At 34.2% G+C, this 27,861-nt stretch overlaps 1 protein-coding gene and 1 long non-coding RNA gene across 2 annotated transcripts; both read right to left on the reverse strand.

The window, feature by feature from the left end:
- Positions 1–5,580: 5,580 nt before the first annotated feature.
- Positions 5,581–27,218, reverse strand: LOC309849955 (regulator of G-protein signaling 18-like; the record flags this gene model as incomplete). The annotated part of the gene is made up of 5 exons (XM_082703049.1): positions 5,581–7,426; positions 8,915–9,081; positions 25,021–25,082; positions 26,139–26,252; positions 27,184–27,218. The coding sequence occupies 5 exons, from the start codon at positions 27,216–27,218 to the stop codon at positions 7,169–7,171; spliced, it is 636 nt and encodes a 211-aa protein (XP_082559175.1). The 3' UTR covers positions 5,581–7,168.
- Positions 23,148–23,583, reverse strand: LOC309850293. The gene is made up of 2 exons (XR_014304173.1): positions 23,533–23,583; positions 23,148–23,433 (listed from the first exon to the last, which is right to left on the reverse strand). It is a non-coding gene; the product is annotated as an uncharacterized lncRNA (long non-coding RNA).
- Positions 27,219–27,861: the final 643 nt, after the last annotated feature.

Consider the following 27,861-nt stretch of genomic DNA (forward strand, 5'->3'; position numbering starts at 1 on the left):
GACGCTTTGCTCCTCTCAAAAGCTTGATTTTGGCTATTCCAACAGAAATATGAGCAACATTTTCTCCAGTTCCCAAAGGCTGATTTTAGGTAGCAACAGTAATGTGGTTTTTCCTCATCTCTTATCACTATATACCCAGGCCCCCAATACCAATTGTCCCACCAATTCATTTTTTTTCCCCACCATCGGGGCAGAGATTCCAAAGCCCAGCAAGTCACTAAGAATCAGACTCTATGTCAAGTTTTCTCTAGCAGGTGGTGGTGGCTATGGAAGGATAGAGGAACCTACCGGAGGCAAAGAGGCATTATAAGAAGTTTAATAACAAGACCTAAATGCTATAGGAGAAAAACCGAGAACAAGACATGTCATGAAATGTGCTTTTTTAGGCATTATGCCAATTCTGAGCAGCAGAGAAATGAGATCATATTTCTGAATTAATATTTTATAGGACCCTTTGTATAATTTCAAGAAACTCTTCCACCTGCTCAGTAAGAATAATGAAAATCAGACTTTATAAGTTATTATTAGCTATTCTGATTTAAAGGGAAGAGGGTTAGGAATCAATTTAATGACCTGGGGAAACACTGTAATTCTACAATACTTTTATTAAAATAATTTGATTTTAAGATAAAGAAGAAACAGATCTACAGACATCTGCCACACTTCTGTGAATAAGAATGCCATTTTAATCTTGTTCAAATTGATAAACGTGGAGCATAGTCAATAAAGGCATGTGTATTTGGTTGCTATGGTCAAAAAAATACTAATATAAGTTTGATGAGAGGCAAGGAGACAATCAGAATAAATATAAGATTGACATATAATTACTTGATTAGTAGAACTGCATAGAGAATTATGTTAGTAGTTGACCAACTTAGCTTTGATAAACGTACACAAGAGGCCATAAAAACAATTGCTAACGCTCAGACTTTATCACTATTCTACAGGATTGTCTCTTCATGTCTCTCAGAATGAAAGTATGTTAGTTGACATCATCACAAAAACTTTGTTGTAATTGTTGAGCCATTTCTATAATAATTGCTTTTTTAGCCCTGATGTTAGTTTTTAAAGCTTGAATTATGAATATTTCATATTATATTATTTTCATATTCCACGTGCATGCCTCATGCAAATTAACTTTCTTATAGCCTCACACTGACCTTTACTTCATTGAAGGAAATTACATTGTAAAATGAATCTGCTTAGGAAAATCTTTTTCAAAAAATGTCTCTTTCTCTATGTTGTTGAGGTTCACCAGAAGCCTTTAGCATTCCAAGTCATAAATCCTATTATATAATGAAATGAAAATCTAGTTAATTGATAGAAAATTAAAATATTTTGTTTGTCTCAGGATGAAAATGAAATAACAATGTTGGAATATTGGAATATGGTAGAAAAGAAAAAAAGTAACTACAACAATTAGCTCTTAATATTTTCAGGATTTCAAGATGCTTATCTAACCATATATTGGCCTATTTGACATTTTCCTCAGGCTGCTTGAAAATTGATGAAACACACACTGAAACAAAGACATTTCAGTTTTGTAAACATCTGAAAATCCCATATTTGTACTTCCAATAATATATTCATATATTAAGAAATAAAAAATACCTTAAATACTTAGAAACAAAATTTTGCATGTTACTACATAATAAAACTATTTTCTGTTTTATCTGAGAGTGCTTTCATAACAGGTTGTTTTTTTTTTTAAAGATTTTATTTATTTGAGAGAGAGAGAGTACATGAGTGGACAGAGGGACAGGCAAACTCCCTGCAGTCAAGTTCAGAGCCCACAGGTGAAGGGAGGCACCATCCCAGTACTCTGAGATCATGACCTGAGCTGAAACCAAGACAGACGCTTAACCAACTGAGCCACCCAGGTGCTCCTTCAGAACAGATTTTAAGCTCTGATGATTTGCAAGGAAAAGAAAAATACAGGTTAGGTATTTTCTATTCACAAAACCTCAGCTGCCTCCTAAATTTTACATATGTAACCTTCTGATGCCTGGTGGCACTGATGTCCTGTATACTAAAGGAGAAAAACTTTGGGTTTCCTGTGCACTGTTTATTTTAAATTCACATTGCATCTTATTTTCAATATATTACATCGGCTTTACTCCCTTTATCTAAACATCCTGATTCAATTTTCATAGTAGAGTGTTTTTTAATGTAACATCATGCATGGAATCAAAAATAGAAGCATCGGTATTTATTTTCACACCAAGAAAGTTTTGTTTGTATGCCAGGCTTCAAGGGAACACACCTATAAAAACAGAGTATATAGATTTTAGAATAATCTTGATAAATTATTACTTAGTTTAGGAAGATGAAGTCTGAGAGATAGAATAACCAACTCTATAAAATCAAGAGACCCAATTTCTTTTTCAGGAATTTTAATTTTAAAAGAAGTAGAAGACAGAATAATAGTATATAAAGTCATGACATTCTCAAGCTTGTTGACTTCAGGGGGTGGAAAACAAAATATATATATATATATAGATTCTATAATTGTTTAGTAAATTCTATGACTCAGTTACATGTAACATTAATAAATACCCAAAACTCTTTCTCATTTGAGGAATTTTTCATAGATATTTATTTTCTATTTTTCCAACCTCCCTTTTCCTTCCTCCCCTTCTGTCACAGCCTATATTTCCTTCTGTATGATTCATTATTTCACTAGGATGGTAAATGCTCCTTTAATTTATGTGGCAAAATTAGAGGTTTTAAAAAGAGTATATTCATCAAAAACTTTCAAATATATAACTGCGATTTTACATTTGATTTCAGAACCCTTCTTTTTTTTTTCTCATTGATGTAAAATATGGTCTGAATTATCACTTATCCTTTGAAAAGACTTGAGCAAACAACCCATATCTTTGCTCAAGTCTTAGCCTTATCACATGGAAGAGAAAATTTAACCTCTGTGGTTAAAACTTATAATTTAAATGTTCATTTTTTATATCATTAATTTTAACCACTGTTACTCATTCTAGTATTTATATGTAGCATATATAAAGTATGAAAGAAGCAATGAGATTTTTTATAAAACAAAATAATAAATCAGTGGCTCCAATTAAATTTTATTAAAATGATTCAACCAAATATTCAAAAATTAAGGTAGCTTTTATTTTAAAAATGAATTTAAGAGATTAACAAATAATATATGACACATATCCTCAGTATAAAAGCCAAATACCTTGGGCACCTGGGTGGCTCAGTGGGTTAAGCCGCTGCCTTCAGCTCAGGTCATGATCTTGGGGTCCTGGGATCGAGTCCCGCATCAGGCTCTCTGCTCAGCAGGAGCCTGCTTCCTCCTCTCTCTCTGCCTGCCTCTCTGCCTACTCGTGATATCTCTCTGTCAAATAAATAAATAAAATCTTAAAAAAAAAAAAAAGCCAAATTCCACACTACCTAAATGTAGTTTTATATAAAGCATAGCTTTCAGCTGAATATTGTACTATGCAAATTTTATCAGGTAACATACCATGAAGAAAGTTTCTTTCTCTCTCCCTTTCACTCTTTAATTCACCTCTGAATGTCCAGTGCTAACATTACCAATCAAACACAAAGTGTTCAATAAATATTTGTTCATACATACAGCATGCTACAGAAGATGGGCTGGCTATGCTGTATTACCTTTCATTACTTCAGGTAATGTAAATGAATAAATTTGTGGTTAAAATGGTAAGTATTTTTGTGTTTGCTTCCCCTTTATGGACCAATGATAATGAAAAAGCAAGAAAATTAAATACAGTTGGTGTCACACATGAAAATAAATTTAATGTGTTTAATTTTAGTTAATGTTATGGTTAAGTCTGAGCATTTTGGGGAGTATATATCTTTTTTTTTTAAGATTTTTATTTATTTATTTGAGAGAGAGACAGTGAGAGAGAACATGAGCGAGGAGAAGGTCAGAGGGAGAAGCAGACTTCCCATGCAGCTGGGAGCCTGATATGGGACTCGATCCTGGGACTCCAGGATCATGACCTGAGCCGAAGGCAGTCGTCCAACCAACTGAGCCACCCAGGCGCCCCGGGAGTATATATCTTGAATATGCTTCGTCCTGTTTTTGTTTTTGTTTTTTTCTCCAGGGAACATTGCACATAATTAAAAAGATTTTTTTCAGCTTTGTCTTTAAAAGAATATTTAAATTTATAATTTTCCAATATATTTTTATGTGGCTAAATGTCATTATTTACTTTTCTATGTGGGGTAAAATGATAAAAGACTTGGTAAGAGCAAGAGTTATCTCCATATTTATCCAAGAAAAGCTCATTATTCTCAAAGGACATTTGTTTGATTTTAACATAAAAATTAGGAAAATTTATAATTAAAATATGATATTTAAATTCCAAGAATAATTCCCATATTTCTGTTTACACACTAAGTCAATATATACTTGGTACTTTACAAACATTTTAAAATTTAATCATCTTAGGATCACTGTAAATGTTTTACTTCAATATTATAAATGAGAAGTTGAAATTCAAAATAATTAGGAAGCTTACCAATATACTATACTTGATAAGTGGCAGAGCCAAGATTCAAATAAATATACGCCACATTCAGATAAAAAGTATGCCTTTACTCTTTCCTGAAATGTGAGCTTTCGTCATAATGCTTCCTTTTGCTTCCATTTGATTCCATAGTCATTTATTGAGCTTCTATCATGTATAAAATATGAGAGCATGGGTACTGACTTTTGTCTATGAGCTTCAAGATACTCCAAATTATCTTCTATCCATTTAAAGATACTGGTTAAAAAAATGTAAGCTGTATTTCCTGTTGTTTCTTTCCTTTCACTTATGTCTAAGGTTTCTACAAAATTACACTTTACTATTAGATCAGTATCTCATATTAATATTTAGTCTGAAGTTTTCCTTCATTAACCATACTTATTTGCCATACTTTTCCTTGCTTGCGTGTCAATCAAGAGGTGCTTCGGAGAATATCAGGTGCTCTACTTAGAGACCAAAATGTAGAGACCATAGAGGATAGAGGATTAGAATCAGAAATGCTGAGCCTTTATATTTAAAAAAATGTGTAAGGTAAAGATGCTCAAACGTAAATGAATTTCTGAAGCACACACATCTGTTTAGGTAGTCCAAGCATTGAGGTTCTCAAGGTCTCCAGCTTCCATTGTATTTCTGTAATGCCTTCAGCCAGTGCTCAGTATTTTTTTTTTTAATTTTATTTATTTATTTGAAAGACGGAGATCACAAGTAGGCAGAGAGGCAGGCAGAGAGAGAGAGAGGGAAGCAGGCTTCCTGCGGAGCAGGGAGCCCGATGCGGGGCTCGATCCCAGGACCCTGAGATCATGACCCGAGCCAAAGGCAGCAGCCCAAACCACGGAGCCACCCAGGCGCCCCACCAGTGCTCAGTATTGTCTGCACATTTCTACTTGGCTTTTTCACTTCTTTCATTGTTCATTTTGTTTCCTGTTTGTGACCATGTTTTCCTTCCATGGATACAAGTTCTTTGAAGTCAGACATTAAGTTCATCAAAAAGTCCTTCTATGTTTTTGAAGGGTCCCACTGAATTCTTTAAACAAGATATTGGAAAAGTATTACAAATGAAAAAGCTGCATAATATTTATTTGTGGTCCTAATCAGCCCATGATATTTCCAGTGAGATCAGAAAGCTTGTATATCAAATCATAACTGAGCATGAAGCAATCAGCCTCTTTGAAAAGACACTTCTACAGAAAAAGAAAATACAAAGAAGCCAAAGAAAAATTAAACATCACTTTCTTAATTGGTTTTTGAAATGCATGACACCTTGTTTTCATATTTATAACAGTATAAAGAATTAGCATTAAGATCAGTGACAAAACACTTTAATTCTTTCTATCCCAATATCATTCTAAAATAAGAAAATACGTCTGTGTGTAGTTTGATGACAGAATGGATAATCAACAATCAGCAAGAGCACTTAGTGATCAAACAAAAATTAACTGTATGAATGAAGAAGTTAAAAATATTTATTACTATAGGTGATCTGCAGTTTTTATACTTTACATTTCAACTAAAATAACATTTGCCACAGCCAAATGTATGGCATCTTTAAATACACACATTTACATGCAAACACATTTAAAATAAAATATTTCCCTAAAGCAGAGACATATATACTTACTACATACTCTTATTTGAATGATATAGTATTAAATGACTCAATGAGACTTGGAAGAAAAACAATGGGGAAGTACTTTATTTACAGGATACAATGTAGCAGATGCACAAGTCTCCCCAGTCTTGGACTCCTTGTTTCTTACCTCCTCTCATTTCTAATTCTTATCCCAGTCCTAAAAGTCCAAAAAAGAAACCTAACTACTTCTAGGATAAACCTCCCCTGGGCCTCATCCAAACTACTAATTGCCCACTACTTTAGTAGCAATTTCTGCTAGCAGATGAGAAGATGCTCCTAGTCCCAACCTTGGAGCTATATATAATATGGTCAGGTTTCTACTACTACTAGAAATGTGCTCTGCTTACTGGGTAAGCCTCTGTTCATTTAAGGATGAACCCAAATGTCGATCCCATTTTCAGTTACCAATGTGGGTCATGTTTAACCTGGAAGTTCTAAAGAGGTGAATGTGTCTTCCCCAAAGATCCTGTTTCTGGCTTATAACTAGAAGTGATACATTGTTTATTCTTGAACCAGGGTTAGTAACCCAAGAACAATGATTGTCCTCTCCCATTATAAGAACCAGATCACTTCTACTCTCTATGACTGAGATCGAAAGAGTCTTTGTCATTATGGAAAATGTGTTCTGAATGTACAATATCTGAACATTAACTTTTTTTATATGTAGAAAAATTATCCAAAGTAGATATATGGTCTAAGTATAGACAATTTTGCAAAAGCTTAACTTGAACTCAACTTTATGGTCTTATAACACATTCTTATTACTTCTTTACTTTCTTTCCATTAAGTAATATGTCTTTCTGATTATGACTGGAATTAAGTCAAATGAAGGCTTTACAGAATATATTGGCAGATATAGTATGTGTTGTCATAATGTTAAGTTTTGATTTCCATTTTTAAAATCCTTTGACACAATGCATTTTATTTTAAAACATGTACTCATTTGTTAGAAGTAAACATGCTATATTTTAAAGGCAGATTACAGGTTTGCCACCAAAATGAACACAATTAATTTTCTTTATAACCAAATGGCAACATCTGACTTTACATCTTGGAACTCCGTACAGGTGAATGAACATGATCGTCTTCTAAGATTTGTTGGTCTCTGAGGTCTTCCTTCTGTCAAGTCTAAATATATGTCAGATTTCAGAAAACGTGTGTAACTGTCTTGTTCCATAAGCTGATACACTCTGCTTTGCGCAGCATCAAAACTGTGTAGGGTAGGTTGGGTGATGCTCTTGGTAATGACTTCTTTGGTGTGAAAATCAAGGTTAACCTGGATGATAGTAATAACAAAAAGTATGATTATGGTCAATCTACTTAAGTAAACACTTTTGAAAAACAAACAGTGCAGGACTGATCCAATGTTGGAGTGGGCATAAAACACTAGGTTGCTTTTGTGATTTGTTTGTTTGTTTGTTTGGTTGGTTGGTTATAAGTCTAAGGATCCAGTGATTTACTCTGGGGTGACATTTCACCTGGCTCTTCTCTTCCTTTGCTCCTGGTCCTTCTCACTCTCTGCTGATTTAGAATAATGAAATATTGTAAATATCATTAAGACCATCAGATTAACCCATTTTCAACATGGAAATGAAACTTTATAGAAATTAAATTATTTTGAATGAGGGCAAAGGGTGACTTGGGGGCATATATGGGATTTCCATGCAGGGCTTTTGTTTTATCCCCGTGCTCTTTTCATTTTATTATGATGCTTTCTTACAGGCAAGTGTATGCTAAAAATAGATATCTTTTAAAGATAAAAAATCCTTTAGTGGTTTTTATCAGAGAACACCGCTATATCTGATTCTGATAGATGTTAAGTTGTCATTTAGGGTTCCTTCCTTTTCCCTCAGGGGTAACACTATACAACTAGCTGCTTTTAAAAAAATTGTTTATAAAATTGGCCTGGAAAAACAGAATAAAGCACTGAAACACAGAACAGATTGAGACTTATTGATACAAGAAAAACAATCATCATTCCATGTAAAATGATATCCATATAAACAATGCTACCTCATGGACATATTAATTTATAGTGAAACAGAACTCTTAACAGTGGTATACTACCAGTCCTACCATTTCAGCAAAAAAACACTATTTATTGAACACATAATATAAATATAGAAACTCTATTTAAATTATTTTTGAGGGCAGTCAGGTAATATTCACTAGTTGTATAATTTTATTGCTATAGTTTCAGCAGTTGTACCACACAATTATTTCACACTGTGCTTGCAGCCAGAATCACGACTATTTTTTCACTTGAACCATTGTCAAATTAGGTTTTGCTCATCTATTGATTATGAAACTTTCTTTAGCCTATCTTAAAATGGAGGAATAATTATTTTGGGGCAATCAAAACTTCGCGTAGGTAGATGAGCTCACAGTAAAATGGTACATTATACAAACTTTTTAATTTGTCTTGCCTTCTTCACTTATAGAAATTGTTTTGTTAAGACATTGCTTATGCTTAGGTGATTAATATGGATAAGTGAATGAATCTAAAGGCTGCAAGTAATTGTATTTTCTTTTAGTCTAGAATAAAAATAACCCCAAGGAATGACTTCAGTTATACTTTAACTTTCATGGCGAAGCCTTACAATGCATTTTGTTCGTATGTAGGAATTTATATAAATATCTGAATTTGCTTCAATAAAATCTTGACCTTTCTGATAGAATATATGAGGATACTGATTTGATAAAGACAGAGTCTCTCAAAAATTTTTCAAGTAGTTTTAAATTTTTATAATTATCTTTACTGTACCTCTTGTGGAGCATCATTCTGTATAAATTTCTCATATATTGCTTTTGCTTTAACGATAATTTGTTGAGGGTCTTTACTTTTCTTGAAATCTTCACAGGCTATCCAAAATTCAATGTTTTCCTCACTGAATTCAGTTTTAAGGAATGTGGTAAAAGTCTTCAGTCCATCTACCAGGAAAAGAAGTGATATATTTTAACTATACAATATTAATGCTGAGGAATTGGATTATGTGATTTTCCCCCTCCAAATATGTATACATTCCAGTTAGTTAACATGCAGTGTGATATTGGTTTCTGGTGTAGAATTTAGTAATTCATCACTTACATACAACAGCTACTGTTCATCACAAGTCCTTATGTTAATACCAACACATCTCTCCACCCACCTCTCCTTCTGTATTGTATTACTTGATATTAAAGTATAACTGCAAATATTAACAGAAGAGCTATGTCTTCCCTCTAATGCAGTGAAGATACACACTTCTGCACACTATATGTGAGAGACCTCATATAAATTAGCTGTAATCTTCACAATTATGTAAAGTATTAATCCTGTTGAAATGAGGCTAATTATCCTACATAGACCTATCATACATTGACCTGAGCAAGAGGGACAAACCCCTACTCTGGACCTTGCTTTGGGTCTCTTTTCCTCAGTGCCTTCCTCAGGGATGTGGGGGCTATTCTATGGAACCAAGAAACTATTCCACCTGGAGCCCATTCTCCCCTCAATCCCCCCGCCCCCACTTCTAGACTATGCTTCTATACTCAGGACCCTGGAGTTCCCTGTCTAAAAGCTCTATGTTACCAGGGTTTGTACAGTCCTCTTCCCTAAGTTCATTGACTAAAGGCACACAGACTCAAAAGTATGTGTACCCTTAGGATAAGACTTGAATTTGAAAGTTGAGGTGTCTACCCAAATATGCAAAGAGGACTTTCACAGTATGGAATTGAACCATGAGTAGAAAGAGAAGGAAGGTAGGCATGTTGCTAATAGAACTGTGTAAAGTCTGAGAATTTTATATTTAAGCCTAATGGTTACACAGTACATTTATAAAAATAATAAGATGAAATATGTATTTTTAACAGTTTGTTAGCTTGACTTATTGCTCTTAAGCATTTAGATATTTAGTATGGGGTCTCCATTTTTACTTCTGTTCTGAGCTCCATCAATATTAGACATTGGTATCTTGTGGAAGATGGCCAGTGTTCAAATTCATGTTTAGCAAGTTACTATGTAGTCCTGAGTGGAATACTTTTCTTTCTTTGCCTCAGTTTTTCAATATTTAAAATTAACATAATCATGACTACCTGATCGGGCTGTTTAAACAATTAAAAACATTGATTTCTGGGAAAGATGGAGTAGGAAAACCTTCACCTTTCCCCACAGATACAACTAGATAGCATTCATATAAGTGTAAATAACCTGGAGAATGACCTAAGGCCTGGCAGAACAGACTCTCCACAGCTAAATGCAGATCCACAACACTGTGTGCAGGAGGGAGGGACACTGCAGGCACAGAGAGGGGAGAGAAACAGACCCTCATGCCAGACACCCCAGGCTCAGCCACCATAGAAGAGCACATAACACACATAGGAGACACCCCTGAAGTGCCAGGTTCTCGGGAATAGGGAACATTGAACTAGAGGAAACCACAGGACTTCTTCATAAGACCAGTAGTTTCAAGAGCAGATGTAGCTGACTTCCCTAAAACATAGAAACAGACACAGACCATTAGACAAAATAAAGAGACAGGGGATATGTCTCAAATGAAAGAACAGTACAAAAGAGGAAAAATAGACTTAGGGAACTCAGCACTATCAAGTGAAATAACTTTTTCATTATATGGATCCCAGAAGAAAAAGAAAGGAAGAAAATTTATTTGAGAAATGATAACCAAAAAATTCCCAAATCCAAGAAGGAAAGAGAAATCCAGATCTAGGGGGCACAGAGAGGCCCCAATAAAATCAACCAAGGAGGTCCATACCAAGACACACAGTCATTAAAATGGAAAAAAGTAGAGATAAAGAGAGAATTTTAAAAGCAGCAAGAGACAAGAAAACAATTACATACAAGGGAAGCCATGTAAGTCTATAAATTGCTTTTTCAGCAGAAACTTTGCAGGCTGGCATGATATATTCAAAGTGCTAAAAGAAACAAAACAAAACAAAACCTGCAACCAAGAATGCTCTATGCAGCAAGGTTATCATTCAGAAAAGGAGAGATAAAAGAGATTCCCAGACAAACAAAAATTAAAAGAATTCATGACCACTAAATTGTTCCTACAAAAAAAATGTTAAAAGGAGCTCTTTGAATTAAAAGGAAAGACCAGAAGTAGGAATAAGAAAAGTAGAAAGCATAAAAACAGTAAAGTATATCTATAAAAATTGGTTAAGGGATTCACAAAATAAATGGATACAAAGTATGATACCAAATACCTAAAACATGGAGGGTCTGGGAGAGGAGTAAAGTATGCATTCAAATGTAAGCAGCCATCAACTTAATATAGACTGTTATAGACATTAGATATTAGATGAAAACTTAAAGGTAACCACAAATCAAAACAAAAAATAGATATGCAAAAAATAAAGACAAAGGAATCCAAGTATATCATTAAAGAAAGCAAACAAACCATGAGAGAAGAAAGCAAGAGAGGGGAGAATTAAAAGTATTACAACATGCAAAGTATAAGTGATTCTGGGAAAATTGGATAGCTTTTTACAGAAGAATGAAACTCAACCATTCTCTTACACCATACACAAAGATAAACTCTAAATGGATGAATGACGTCAATGTGAGACAGGAATCCATCAAAATCCTAGAGGAAAGCATAGGGAGTAACAACTTAGACATTGGCCACAGCAACTTCCTTCAAGACACGTCTCCAAAGACAAGGGAAATGAAAGAGAAAATGAACTTATGGGACTTCATCAACTTATAAAAAGCTTCTGTTCCACAAAGGAAACAGTCAATGAAACAAAGAGACAACCCACAGAATTGGAGAAGATGTTTGCAAATGACACTACAGACAAAGGGGTGATATCCAAGATCTATAAAAAATTTCTCAAACTCAACACCCAAAAAGCAAATAATCATGTCAAAAAATGGGCAGAAGACATGAGCAGACACTTCTCCAAATAAGACATACAAATGGCTAACAGACACATGAAAAAGTGTTCATCATCATTAGCCATTAGGGAAATTCAAATCAAAACCACATTAAGATACCACCTCATACCAGTTAGAATGGCAATAATTGACAAGGCAAGAAACAACAAATGTTGGAGAGGTTGTGGAGAAAGGGGAACCCTCTTACACTGCTGGTGGGAATGCAAATTGATACAACCACTTTGGAAAACAGTTTGGAAGTTCCAGAAAAAATTAAAAATAGAGCTACCTTATGACCCTGCAATTACACTCCTGGGTATTTGCCCCAAAGATACAGATGTAGTGAAAAGAAAGGCCATATGCACCCCAATGTTCAGAGCAGCAAAGTTCACAATAGTCAAACCATGGAAAGAGCTGAGATGCCCTTCATAGACGAATGGATAAAGAAGATGTGGTCCATATGTACAATGGACTATTACTCAGCCATCAGAAAGGGTGAATACCCAACTTTTGCATCAACATGGATGGGGCTGGAGGAGATTATGGTAAGGGAAGTAAGTCAGTTGAAGAAAGTCAACTATCATATGGTTTCACTTACTTGTCGAACATAAGGAATAGAGTGGAGGACATTAGGAGAAAGAAGGGAAAAATGAAGGGGCAGAAATCGGAAGAGGAGAAGAACCATGAGAGACTGTGGACTCCATGAAACAAACTGAAGGTTTTAGTGAGGAGGGATGTCAGGGGATGGGTTAGCTTGGTGATAGGTATTAAGGAGTGCTCGGATTACATGGAGCACTGGGTGCTGTATGCAAACAATGAATCCTGGAACACTACATCAAAAAATAATGTACTGTATGGTGACTAATATAACACAATAAAAAAATAAAGATTTTAGTAGTTTTGAATATATTCACAAAATTGTACACCCATCAAAATAAAAAAAAAATAAAACATGCAAAATGCTTAAAATGGTGACTGGCACATAGTATTATATTTTGTGGGTTTTGATGATGATGATGTTAATGGTCTTGATGACTATCATTTATTTAAGGCTCAGTCAGGTAAAGTTTACATAATTAGAATATGACAGAATCAGAATTCATCCCTAAGACAAATTAACTTTAAAACTAGTGCTCATTGAACTTTTTATGATATTCTACTTCTTTTGGCTTATACACATTTTTTTAAAATTAAACCTTTATTTTGAGAAAATTATAAATTCACATGTAGGAGAGAATAGAGATCCCATGTACTCTTTATTCAGTTTCCGCCAATGTAGCATTTTGCAAAACTATACAGTTATTGTTGAATAGTACAAGGGTTAGAAGTGCCAACCCCCCACTGCAAGCAGTCAGAAATCCACTTTTGACACCTCAAAAACTTGAACTGCTGATAGTTTACTATTGACATGAACTATCACAATTAACCAGTCAATTTACATATATTTTGCATATTATGTGTATGGTATACAGTATTCTTAGAATAAAGTAAGCCAGATAAAAGAAACTACTAATAAGAAAATCACAAGAAAGAGAAAAGGTTAGGTTAAAATCTAATGGTAACTACACTTAAAGTATTGTCCTGTATTTACTTACAAAATCCAAGAGTAATTAGACCTGTATAGTTCAAAGCTCAGTTGTTTAAGGGTTAACTCTAATAAAATATCACAAGTAAGATAATGACATAGTACTATTTATTTACCCATTGAAAAACATAAAGAAGTGGGTTTTAAAAATTTATTTCATTTAGAGCAGAATTATTTCTTAAATAAATTATTTTAACAACCTTCTAATTAGTGACCCTTACTCTAGTAACCCTTGTTTCCACATCCTCATAGTTTATTATCGACATTCTAGTCAATAGTATATTTCTATATACAGACTTCATCATGTTTCTTTACTTTTTAATATTTTCCAGTAGTGCCTTTCATCTCTTTCCACTATCTTTTTCACACTTTAAGCTTCAGGTACTTAAAACATTGCGCTGTAGTTGCTTGTTCACTTGTATTTCTCACGCTACTTTTTAAGATTCATGAGATGAAAACTCTTGTCTAATTTGCCACCAAACTTTGGAGTTGTGGCTCCACAAGGATCATGATTCTGTTACAAACATTACACTAAAGCCACAGGTCTTTAGTATACTAGTATTGAGGCAATACTAGTATTGAGGCAAATCACAAAGAGATGGTTTCAAAGCATCAAATTGGCCAGAAAAAATAAAGAGGATCTGTGGTGGATATAATGGGCCGCCAGAAAAATAATCCAAAACTCTTTAAAGGAAGGCAACATAGTCTAGACTCCTCTATCTTCTTTTATACTCACATACAATAAAAATTTATTAGGCATGAAAGAAATGCCTAGTGTGACCATTATTAATAACAAAAGGAGTCAATAGAAACTGACAACAAGGTATCCAAAATATTTGAAATAGCATCCAAGGACAGTAAAAAAGCTATTATTGACTTGTTGAGGAACATAAATGTTAAAAAAGACATACTGAGAGATTAGATGCAAAAACTCAGCAGAGAAACTGAAACTAGAAAGTCTGGAAAGTCTAGAATTGGAATAAACTAGGGTAAAAAATTCATCGAATGGACATTACAACAAGTTAAAGACTACATAAGAAAGGGTAAGTCAAGTGGAAGAGAGCTGAATAGAAATTATTTAATCTGAGGAGAAGTAAAGAGGTAAAGATTAACAACAGAAAAATTATGGGACAACCAGAAAATAAGATGTTAGCTATATCAAAGATAACATTACATTTAAATAGACTATATACTCCAATTAAAACTCAAAGATCATTAGACAGATTAAAAATTAAAACTAGACTATATATTGGCTACAAGAGACATATGTTAAAAATAAAATACTATGGCAAAATAAAAAAATGAAAATGATACACAATATAGGTGCTTAGCATAAGAAATCTGTGTAAAAACAATCTGATGTGGCCTGACAAAGTGACTTCAAAATAAAGAGTATTTCCATTTCATAATTATAAAGTGGTCAACTATTACTACTAAATAATAATCCTAAATATATATGGACTTAGTTGCAGAGCTCTGAAATACATGAAGCAAACTGGCAGAACTGAAAGAAGTAGAAATATTTACAATTACAGTTGGAGATTTTAATTCTGTTCACTTATAAATTTATAGAACATGTAGACAATATTAATAAGGTTATATCAAATTTATCATTATTGGGGCACCTGGGTGGCTCAGTGAATTAAAGCCTCTGCCTTCAGCTCAAGTCATGATCCCAGGGTTCTGGGATCAAGCCCTGAATTGGGCTCCCTGCTCAGCAGTGAGCCTGCTTCCGCCTCTCTCTGCCTGCTTCTCTGCTTACTTGTGATCTCTGTCTGTCAAATAAATAAATAAAATCTTTTTTAAAAAATTAATAAATTTAAAAAAATTAACACTATTTTTCAAGTTGACCTAATTGATAATTATATAACACTCTGCCCAACACATTTTCAAGAGCATAAGGAAGAATATCCATGATAGACACATGGTATGTAGGATGTAAAATAAATCTAAATGTCAAAAGAATGATATTTGATACAGTATGTCCTTTGCCCGCAAGGGTTTTAAAATAAAATTAATACTGGTAACATAGCTACAAAAGCCTCCAGCTATTTGGAAATAAACACATATAAATTCATAGGTCAAATAAGGAATTACAAGAGGAATTATGATATATTTATAGTTGGATTATAAGGAAAGTACAGCACATCAAAATTAGAGGAGTTCAGCTTAAATAGTATTTAGAGGGAAATTTATTGCATGTAAATCTATACTAGTAAAAAAAGAAGAGTATAAAGACAAGATAAAAGTTTCTACCTTAAGAAGCTTGAAAACAAGAACAAATTAAAGCCATGGTAAGTAGAAGGGAAAAATAATAAAAATAGAGGATAAATCTACATTAAAAGAAAAAAAATAGAGAAAATTAGCAAAAGCAAAAAGTTGGTTTCTTGGAAATATTAGTAAAATAGAACCCCTAGCAAGGTTGTTTCATAGTAAAAGCAAAGCAGGGATATTACCACATATCTGACAGATATCACAAAGATAATAAATATTATGAACAGTTTTACACCAATAAATGTAACTTAAATAAAATGGGAAAATTGATAAAAAAAAAAACCTACGCAAAGTGACACTGAAGAAGTGAAAAATCTGATGACCTTAATCCAATTAATGAACCGACTTTATAATAAAAATATTCTCCCCTCTCCCTAGCAAATTTTGGGTTCAGATTTAGTAAATTTTATCAAACACTTAAGAAAAAGTATTCTAATTTTATACAACTCCTTCCAGAAAACAGTGGAGGGATGAATACTTTCCACATCATTTTAATACCAAAACCTGATATTCCTTCCTCCTCAGAAATAAATAAAATAAATATTAAGAAAGAGAGAAAAGGAAAACTATAGACCAATATCCATCATGATCTGAGATGCAAAAATTCTAAACAAAAAGACTTAAAGACTTAAATTTAGCAATGTATGAAAGGAGAAGCAAACATTCTAACATTATGGGTTAAAAGAACTGTGAAATAAAGTGATAGCTTTCTTTCCTCAACTCATTTTCATTTATGCTCATTTCTTATATTCACTACTCTTTAGAATGATTCTTTATGGTCAGTGATGGCTTCTAATATAAAATGTTCCATACAGAGTGAGGCAAGAAGAATGAATCTCTACGGTGGAATTACAGAAATTGAGAGATCTTGCATTTATAACATGTTTAGAGAGGTTCTGAGGGCTAAGTGCTGCTTATATACACTATCGTATTCAACCTTTACAATAGATGCTAGGAATATGCCTTATATTCATTTTCATAGATGAGGAAACTGAGATTCAGATAAATTCAACTTCCCCAGATCTCACTTTTCGAACAAACAAACAAAGTTGTAGAAGTATATCTTTCTTAGGGAGGCAACATTTTCTGTGGTAGGTACAGTAACAGCTCTCCATAGATGTCCATGCCCTAATTCCCAAAACCTGCGAACACGTTACCTTACATAGGAAAAAGGAGCTTTGCAGATGTGGGTATGGTTAGGGACCATGAAATGGGTAAAGTACCCTGCATTGTCTAGGTGGATAATCTAATCCAGTCTGAGCACATGAGTCCTTAAAAGTGGAAGAGGAGGGCAAAAGAGTGGGTCAGGGAGATACATGAGAAGGACTGTTGCTGACCTTGAAGATGAAAAGAGATGGTCATGAGCCAAAAAGTGTGGTGGCTTCTAGAGGGTATGAATTGTATTGAGTTTAGAGCCAGCAACATAATGGAGACCTTGGTCCAAAACTGCAAAGAATCGAATTCTACTAAAAACCTGGAAAGGGATTCTGCCCTAGACCCTCCAGAAGAGACGATCACACCTTGATTTTTTTTTCCCCTGATAAGACCTATACTGTACTTCTGACCTACAGAACTGTAAGGTACTATATTTGTGTTTTTTTAAATCACTAAAGTTAGGGAAATTTGTTAAAGCAGCAAGGGGAAACTAATACAATCCTCGAACTATGTTTTTTATTTCCCCACATATATTTTTACATTTCACCAATATATTTTTTATTTCTCCTATATATAGAACTTGTCCTCTTTCTCATGAAGCACCATTTTTTTTTATGTCATAAGTAATTTTTAAAAATATGTTAGAGATACAGAAACAGAAAATGACATGACAACCCATAGACACTTGCAAAGTATTGAGTATGAGATGATTTCAACTGCTACCATGACAAAAGAATCATGCAGCTCTATTCCTTCCATTGGTGTTTTCACTGGACTAAGGGGAGATTTTTTTTTTCTCTATAAATTAATCCTGAGAAACAGGTGCTAGTTAAATGTTTGTGAAGAAACTAGGAAGACAAGCAAAGGTCAGGCTACAAGAATTTGAGAAGCTATCATTTAAGATGGACAAGCAAGTCAGAACTTGTTAAGCACCACCTTTTTTTTTTTTTTTTAAAGATTTTATTTATTAATTTGTCAGAGAGAGAGGAGCGAGAGTGAGCACAAGCAGACAGAGTGGTAGGCAGAGGCAGAGGGAGAAGCAGGCTCCTGGCTGAGCAAGGAGCCCAATGCAGGACTCGATCCCAGGACGCTGGGATCATGACCTGAGCCAGAGGCAGCCACTTAACCAGCTGAGCCACCCAGGCATCCCTAAGCACCACCTTTTTAAAGAGGTCTTAGTGCCAAACAGTTCCTGAATGATTTTACAAACTCTAATCACTGAGAATAAGCAAGAATGATCAATGTAGGATATTTAACAACTTTTCTTATTTTTTAGTTTGTGTTTGATTTTCAAGGTTTATTTCTTTTTTTTAATTAATCTATTTATTTTCAGCATAACAGTATTCATTATTTTTTCACCACACCCAGTGCTCCATGCAATCAAGGTTTATTTCTTAATGCTGTGTAGTGTGCTTTTCTCCAAATGTAGAAGGGAAATATAAATGGGTAAAGATTCTTTGAAGTATTTTGATATGTAGATTTTCCTCAAATACCTAAATATGTATGTTTCAGAGTCAAAATAAAATGCCTGCAATCTTGCAATGAGACAATAGTCTGTTCCAGATTAAAACTAGTTTGGAAAGAGGAAATTAAGTATAAGCATTATTGGGACTGTAAATAAAGTCACATTGACCCAAGTGAAGGAAAAAACCTTTCTGATTTCAAGTTTTGCTCTCCATATGTCATGTATAAGTATGGTTGATCAGTTTTTATTTTATTTTTTTAAAGATTTTATTTATTTATTTGACAGATAGAGATCACAAGTAGGCAGAGAGGCAGGCAGAGAGAGAGGAGGAAGCAGGCTCCCTGCTGAGCTTAGAGCCTGATGTGGAGCTCGATCCCAGGACCCTGGGATCATGACCTGAGCCGAAGGCAGATGCTTAACCCACTGAGCCACGCAGGCACCCCGGTTGACCAGTTTTTAAATGCCAAATTATTCCTAAAGTGAGTTAATAAAGTTATAATTTTGGGAAAAAATGACCATTACTTTTCCTATTAACAGATCTCTATTATAATAAAGTGTTTTTCACTAAACATCTAAAAGGAATCATCCATATGTCAGGCAACTGAAATTGTTACATATTAAAAATAATTTTCTTCCCTTTTATTTATAAAACACCTAGTATGAACATGAGGACTGTATTATATAATGAAATGCAGTAATATTAATTATAATAGACATTTTAGGTGTTTGCTAAGGTCTTGACACATTGCTATATGCCTTTTATTGGCCCAGCTACATTTAATTTTCATGTCAACCCTACTGGAGCAACCCATTTTTACAGATGAAGCTGAGGTACAAAGAGTTAAGTTGCACACTGGAAAAAGCAAAAGAAAAAAAAAAAAGAAAGTTAAGTTCCTCTAAGTTTACAGCTGGTAAAATACAGTGCAGAAGATAGAACCCAGATGTTTTTTGTTCAAAGTTATTAACTGCCATCAAACAACAAACTCCCTGCTGCTGAGGAATATGAAAGTCAATGGGTAGGCAAGACAGGCATTTATAACCCAAGGACTAATGAAGAATATTTCTGGGGGTTATTTATTCTGTTTAGAGCAGCAGAGGAAAATCAATTTGCATGGAATCCAAATAGAAACTTTCAAAAAAAAATGCTTCTTAATATATAGTCCTTTACTAATGCACAAAATATGTGTCAACTATGTGCGAGCCACTGTGCTCTGGGATATGCATAAGAACTTTGTTACATGATTAGTCTTGAGTTTCATATAGACATTCAGAATGAAGTCACAGAACTAACAGTGGGAAAAGTGCTATGTGCTAAACGTGCTGATAATGGGTTAATTGAAGTGAATGGGCTCAGTTGGCAAAATATGAATATATAATAAGGAAGAGTAAGTACGGATTCAAGAAATGAATTAATAATGAAGGAAAAGTAGTTCATTTATTTAAAGGCTTAAGTAAATTACTTTTTAAAAAGTAACATGCCATGTTGTGCAAGATTATCCCAGCACCTTAGTTACTTCATGTTTCTCTTACTTTGGGCAGCTACATTAAGTCAGGTCACAACGGAACCATTTGCACACAGAAGGAGTAACTTACCAAACAGTCCTTTAGAAGGCAGCAGTGGTGAATGCAGCTGCCAAAAGTACTTGATGGAACCTGGGATTAGAATTCACACTGGAAGAAGCTGACTCAATGTGTCATACAAATATGAAATGCTTGTGATTGCATGTTTCTAAATTGAAACTCTGGCATCTGTTGGAGAATTTTTCTGACGCCAAGAAATCAAATGAAACAAAAAGTCAAGAAACTCTCAGGTTGGCAACCCAAGTACAGTATTACTAGGTTGCATGTTTCCCCCTTAAATATTTGGCTTCATAGCTCTTGACCTGACACAGAATGTTGTGGTTACTTCTGCAATAATGATGTATTTATGTGATCCATTTATAATGTAGACTGGATTTTACTTACTTTTATCCTGAGACAGATTAAGAAACTGAGTGTTAGTTATTGTTGGTTATGGGTCAGCCTGATTCAGAAATTTCACTTTCCAGAACACTGGAATTCTTTATCTTGCAGAAAATCAGTAATTGAAAATTGGGAAGAGCAAGCTGAAAAGCCACAGGGTAAAACGTGTAAGGAGAAGTACTGACTTCCTTCTGCAAAAGTGAAGTACTCATTTCCTTGCAGGCTTTATTCAAAGTCAGTAGTAAGTATTTTCCACAGTATAATCAGTTTATATTTTTAAAGCAAGGGGGAGCCAGGACCTACATATCCTACTTCCCTCATCATTATGAATTATTCTCAGAATCAACTTTAGTAGAACCACAATACAGGTTGCAAAAAAGTCCAAGCAAATATTCATTAATGAAAAGGTAAAAAAATTGGAATTATTTGCAATGACCAGAAAATGAACAGGTATGTAGTAGTTGGAATATTTTCTTTACCGAGACTCCCTGCAGGAAATAACATCCTCTTTCACACATCTTTAGTTAACTGACGGAAGATGTGATGGTTAGAAAATCTCTATTTATAATCAAGTACTCTTAAATATTCTAGGTGTGTTCCTATAAAACCCTGCAAAACTTTCAATAAAGTTTACCAGCAACTAAATAAGTTCAAACTCTGACCTGTTATCTTCTCACAAATCTTGTGCTCCCACTTCTTTTTCTCATCTGTAAAAGGCACTGTCACCTTCCTATTAATATGGAATAAAATCTAGAGATTTTTGGCTCATCCTTTTTCTTCATCTCTTCATCATCTCACTTCACAATACACACACAGATTCAATCAGTCACCAAGTTCATCCGTCTTTCTTTCCAAAATAGCCCTTATGTTGAGGTTAGCTTTTATATTTGTAACAATCTTGTAGGTAGTCCATATTACATGTATAGAATTCTACTTTTCTGTGCTCGCTTCGGCAGCACATATACTAAAATTAGAATTCTACTTTTCTGTCCATCAGTTTTCTAACAAACTTTCTGAACTTTGTCCCCAACTTGACTTTCCAATGTGTTTGTTCACTAGTCTGCCCCAGTGAAAGTGAACTGGTTTATTTTCCAAGTTATATCAAAATCTCGTGTTTCTCTAGCCATTTTCCTGCCTTTTTCTCAGCTCAGGAGTTATTTTTTCTTCTGCCTGTTGAAATCCTGAAACACATCCGTATAATCTCTTTTAATAATTTTTAAAAGGTTACACGATACATTGCAAGTTACATAGCATTTTTAAAACTATTTAGCTAATTATTTTCAAACATATATTAGTCAGCAGAATTATTTTACTTTCAAAGATATCTTATGTGGAACCATATACATATATGTATACAAACACACAATATACACATACACATAATACCACTAGAATTGATTTGCTAACTTTATATTGGTAACATTTACTTTTATAAAGTCAATTAATAAGAAGACTGATAACTAAATTTGAAATTGGTGATTATGAATCATATATAATCTGATATAGCATTTAGAAATCATTGATTTTGTATGTGTAATTAAATTAAAAATTTTTATGATTCACAATTTCAGACAAATTTGTCAATAAATAAGGATGTATGCTAATATCTGTATAGAAACAAGAGGAACAGTTTATTTTAGAATAGACTTAGATTTATGGAAAAGTTATGAAGACAGTGCAGTGTCCTTATACCTCACAACCAAGTTTCCTCCTATTAACAACATCTCATATTGGCAAAGTACGTGTTATAATTGATAAGCAAATACTGATACACTTTTATTAACTAAAGTCCATACTTTGTTTAGATTTTCTTGGATTTTATCATCTGTGGGTTTTTTTTTTAATTTTTAAAAGAGCTAAACTACATTTGAAGGATGAAATTTGGATGAAATAGCCAGATTATCAAAACACTCCATGGATTCTGTCATTTCTGTGGAATATAGCTAAAACCACGCTCTTTCTGTTTTAGTCTCATCTGTCTATTGTCTGTCACCCTAAGCCTCCCTTTCTTTTTTCAAATTGTTTCACAACAAAGAATTACTTTATTTTTAATTCCCTAAATAAATTGCACTGGTTAATCCCCCATGCTTATGTTGGTTCTGCACTTGGATGGCCTCTCTCCTTGTCCAGCTAGTGAATTTTGATTAAACTCCCTAAAATCTAGAGTAAGAACCATCTATTTTGGGGTTCCATTTCTAAAGTTGCTAATAATTAGCATATATTACTTTTAATATCAGCCATTTTTGTTCAAAATAATAATCAAATTTCTATTGTATTTTGATTTGTATTTAGTTTGATTTATCACTGCATTTCTCATTTGGCTAAATTTAATACAATTTCCTTTTCCTTTATATAGACATGACATACAGAATTTAAGAAACGTACTCATGTAACCACAGGGGAATTTTGTAAAATTTGATACTGTAAAGTCTTTCTTGAAGTGCATATATGTGCATGTGTGTGTGTGTGTGTATGTGTGTGTGTATTAATGAGTATAAGATCTTTCCTTCCTTTTTTTGTTTGCCTGGAGTCAAGACAATAGAAATGAACTGAATTTAACCATTGCAACCAAAAGACTTTTTTAACTGATTATTATATGCTTTATAATTTAATATTACAATAAGCTTTGCAATAAAAAATAATTGGATTTTGGAGGGTTGATTAAAAGGATACTAGTAACATAATTTTTTGTGAATTCAATATAATTTAATTAGCACTTTGATCAAGAGCAATGATAATAATGTCCAAGTGGGTCAGTGGGGCTGACTTTCATTATCATGTTGAACCCTCGTGATTCAAATGCTGCTATTTTACAGTTCTTTAATATTTCCACCAGCAGAGAAGCTAGAGAGAGAAGCAGATTCAATTTTTTTCCATTCAGTTTTGACTACTTGTAATACAGAATGATTACAGAATGCCGGGGGAAATTTTTCTGTAGGGCTAATTACCCTTGCTGAAGCTTTCTTCTCTCTGTATGGGTCATGAGAGTAAGATGAAATTATTATGTACCAATTTATTAAGTTCAATAAATAAATACAGCTTATATCTTTCTTATAATTGAGATTTTACCTTGTAAGTTATTTCACCCAGTTGGGAATTAACTGGAAAATAGGAAAAGATTATTAAATGTATTGTTGAGGGGCATCTGGGTGGCTCATTTGGCTAAGGGGTTGCCTTCGGCTCAGGTCCTGATCTTAGGGTCCTGGGATCGAGTCCTGGATCAGGCTCCCTGCTCAATGAAGAGCCTGTTTCTCCCTCTCCCTCTGCTTGCCGCTCAGCCTACTTGTGCTCTAACTCTCTGTCAAATAAATAAAGAAAGTCTTCAAAAAAATAAATTTATTGCTGATAATTATTATTTTTCATAATAGAAGTAATAATTTACACTTGTATAGGGTTGGTTATTGGTTTCTTATTCATCATCTCACTTAATCCTGAGAGAAATCCATTCCTTCTGGAACTAAAGACATTGTTATCTCCATTTACAGTTGAAGAAGCTGAAAGTCAGAGAAAGTAGGAAGATTAACTAAGACTATGCAACCATTATGTAGTGCAAGAGAATCAGAGCTCAGATCTCAAAGGAACAGTGGGCTAAACTTTTCCTAGAAATAAATTTGTTTATATTATTTAAACACAATATTTATCCGGTGATGTGATGGGTTTGAGCCTCCAGAGATGAAAAGACATTTGCTTCCTTATAATAAACTGTCAAATTAATTTAAAAAAGGGGGGGGGGTATAGATAGAGAGAGAAACAATCTAGGAAGCCGGTCCTGAATCATGGCTTATCAGTGTTGAACAGTCAAATAAGGACTTAATATTTGTTCTCATCTTCCACCTCACCTAAAAAGCTCCATCGTAAATATCCACCTGATTCTCAGCTCTTCTACAAAATTCTACTTTAAAAATAGATGATTGAGGGGCGCCTGTGTGGCTCAGTGGTTAAGCCGCTGCCTTCGGCTCAGGTCATGATCCCAGGACCCTGGGATCGAGCCCCACATCGGGCTCTCTGCTCAGCAGGGAGCCTGCTTCCTCCTCTCTCCCTCTGCCTGCCTCTCTGTCTACTTACGATCTCTGTCTGTCAAATAAATAAATAAAATCTAAAAAAAAAAAAATAAATAAAAATAGATGATTGATATGAAGAGTGAAATATTTACAAAATTTGAAAAGAAAGTATTTTCATGATGGTTACCTGAATTTCCAATGAAAGAACTACTTTAAATTTTAAATCAATAAAATTAACATATGTAATCAGGTATTTTAAAATGAAGGATCTCATTAAAAGAATCAATAAATTTAAAAAATGTGAAACCATTAATCACAACACAAAGAGGTAATATTTCAACCACAATAAGTATTTTTAGTAAAATCAGAATATTTAAAAAATTTTCCATTTGCTTACTATTCTATTATTTAGTTATTTCTCTTGATCAGAAACTCAGATTGCTGTAAATTACTAATCAGACTACATTTTTATAACAGCCTGTTTTGTATAGTTATGTGCACACTTTGCATAATTATCCATTAAAATGTAAAGCATTTGGGGAAAAACACCACTAACCTTTATGGGAAAGCAGTTTGTCAAATGATTCACCCCATATCACTGCTTCTTCAGGGGAGACTCTGTTCAAGAAACAAAATGTTTGTAATGGAGTATGCAGAAAGTCTGTTTCTGGATCTGCTCTAACACACTGTTTAACACTGCTCTTTTCAGTCATAGGGTTTCTTCTTTTATTACTATGTAATGAAAGTTGTATTGACATTCGAAACTTCAAAAACATTTGTCAACTTTTTTATTGATTTTGCCTATCAAACAATATGTTAAAATAACATTAAATATTTTCTCCCAAGTGTATAAATTATTTTATTTAAAATTAATCATGTGTCAGGTTAAAAACAAAGAAAAAGAGATCAGGTCAATTATCTTTTTATTTTTTTCTTTATTCATCTCTGCATATCCAGTTTAATTCAGCAAATAGAAGAACCTAAACTAACAGTAACTTTTAGCCAAACTTTTTTTTAACTGCAATTTCCTTGAAGCTCTTAACACAACATGCAACAATTTTTTTTTTTAAACAGACACAGGAAGTTTGGCTGATGAGTTTCTAAAGGGATAAGAAATATGTTTAAAAACTTGCAATACAACAAATATTTTATAGTAACAATTTAAAAGGTTGAATATATTTGTCATTTCATTATTGGAAAAATTTGTATTTTAGTATTTAAGTATATAAGTACATAAGACCACTTCATTTTCTGTTTGAATGGCTAAAAATGACAAAACATCCCGTTTCATGCTTTTTGCTTTTATACCTAGAGCCATTTTTTCAAACTACTAAGGGAGGAAATGAATAGCTCTCCTCTATGACAATATTACATTGTGAAACTCTTAAATTAATGAGTATTTCATCAGTTTATAAGGAGTAAAATATACCATTTAAAATTGACAGGTATATAATTTTAAAAGCGCACCTTTAAATTTTTATAAGGTTATTTAATTTAAGTCATTAAAGTGTTTTAATTTTATGGAATATTCCTAGTTTTTTGAAATGAGATCTCTAACCTTCCTTATATTACTGTGTAATTTCCAATAAAATGGAAATCCCTAATTTCCTCTTTCTTAAACCTTTAATGATAGAATCAGCAAAATCTTCCCTCAAATAATTAAAAGTTATTCACCTTGTTTCTTTGGCCAAGTGCCCAGATCTACTGGAGTGGGTTTCTTCATGAAACTCAGGTTTCTGCACAAGAAGACTTAACCTATTTCTTTTTTCCTTAGCTCTGAAAATGAAAAAGTGTTAGCTTCAGGACAATTTGGATGACAATTAAAATATTTCCTTCTAACTGTCAAATAAATCTGGGATTGGTAATCACCTGAACACCTTTTCTCGTCAACATTCACCACCCCACACACACACTCACAATGGTTTTCCTAGTGAATTTCATTCAATTTGCAGAGGAATTAGGATAGCGTATGTGAAATATATTTTGCTTTTTTTCCCCTCAGTGATTGTAAAGTATTTGAGATTATATTTCAATTAAGATTGTCACTAATTGTTCTGTGTGGTTAAAATTGTTGCACTTTTTCAAAGAGGAAAACATTTTAGGGGAGCCTGGATGGCTTAGTTGGTTAATCATCTGTCCTGGGCTCAGTAGAGCAGAGCCCTGAGGAATGCCTTTATAGGGGACAGGTGGAGAAGCCAGTGATGGACTGCCAGCAGGGGGGAGTGGGCTATCACAGAAGACAGGGAATGAGGGAAGGAACACGCCAGTATTTTATGGCGCACTGAGACGTGATGCTGCCAGTTAAATGGTGATATATGGTTGACTGTAAGACACATTCTGATTTCAGAGATAAAAAAATGCTCGACAACTTAAGTATATATTAGAATCAGAGAGCTAGAATAAGTTGAGGACTAAAATATACCTTTTAGATTGATTAGGAACAGAGCTATGATTGACTGTGGTGAGAGTAGTGTTAGCAGGGGCTGGGGGATAGAAGCAAGATTAGAGTAACTTGAGAAGTGGGGGAAGGTGGCCATTAGTTTCAGGGTGCTTGATAAATTGCAAAGATCTTTCAGAGTTCTGAACCAAGAGAGAAATAAGTAAGAGAGATACCAGTCAAAATATCACCTCTTTTTTCTGATTAAGCTAATATTGAAGAATATGCTTTGTGTCTGCATCCAAAAGGTCTTCCCCATATGGAACCCCGGAATTAGCCTACCCTGGTGAGGGTCTGCCTCGCAGATCGTACGACATGGAGGCATGGAAAGAACATGCTTCCTGCAGGCAGGCAGATTCTGAAGAGAGCAAGGGGCTGGCCTACTACGCATGTGCAGGTTCTTCTTCCAAACTCTCACACAGGGCCACTGAGAGGCCAAGAGTGTGGTGCGACTGGATTGCCTTTAGAGAAGACGAACATTGGCGGATGGGGGTAAACCACACCTTAACCCTAAGAGTGTAGAGATGCTGTAAATACTATTACCCAGACATTGAGTCGTAAAAGAAAGGAGAACAGCCCAGACCAGTAACCTCATTTCCAACCATGCCCCTTTACCCCTCTCGCTGTTCAGAAAAATTACCCATCTCTTCCGTGTGTCTCAGGTCTCTTGCCTAGCCGTAGAAGCCCTGCTCCATTCTTAGTTTTCACTATGAATTCCCCGTAGCCCTGCCCAAGACAACCTCTGATGTATGTTGTTATTATGTTTTTGTTTTATACTTTGCCGTTACACACCTTTGGTTTGTCTTTCACCATGTAAGCCTCTTGAATGTAGAGACCTCGTCTTTTCCATGTCCTGTGCCCCGTCACCTCTGGAACGCTGCCTGGTCCATGACAGGTGGGGCCAAATTGTTGAACTGGAATGAACTGGGTGCCAAGAGATGGTGAGATGTAACCCCATCT

This window comes from Mustela nivalis, assembly GCF_964662115.1.
Source record: "Mustela nivalis genome assembly, chromosome: 16".
Classification (NCBI taxonomy): Eukaryota; Metazoa; Chordata; class Mammalia; order Carnivora; family Mustelidae; genus Mustela; species Mustela nivalis.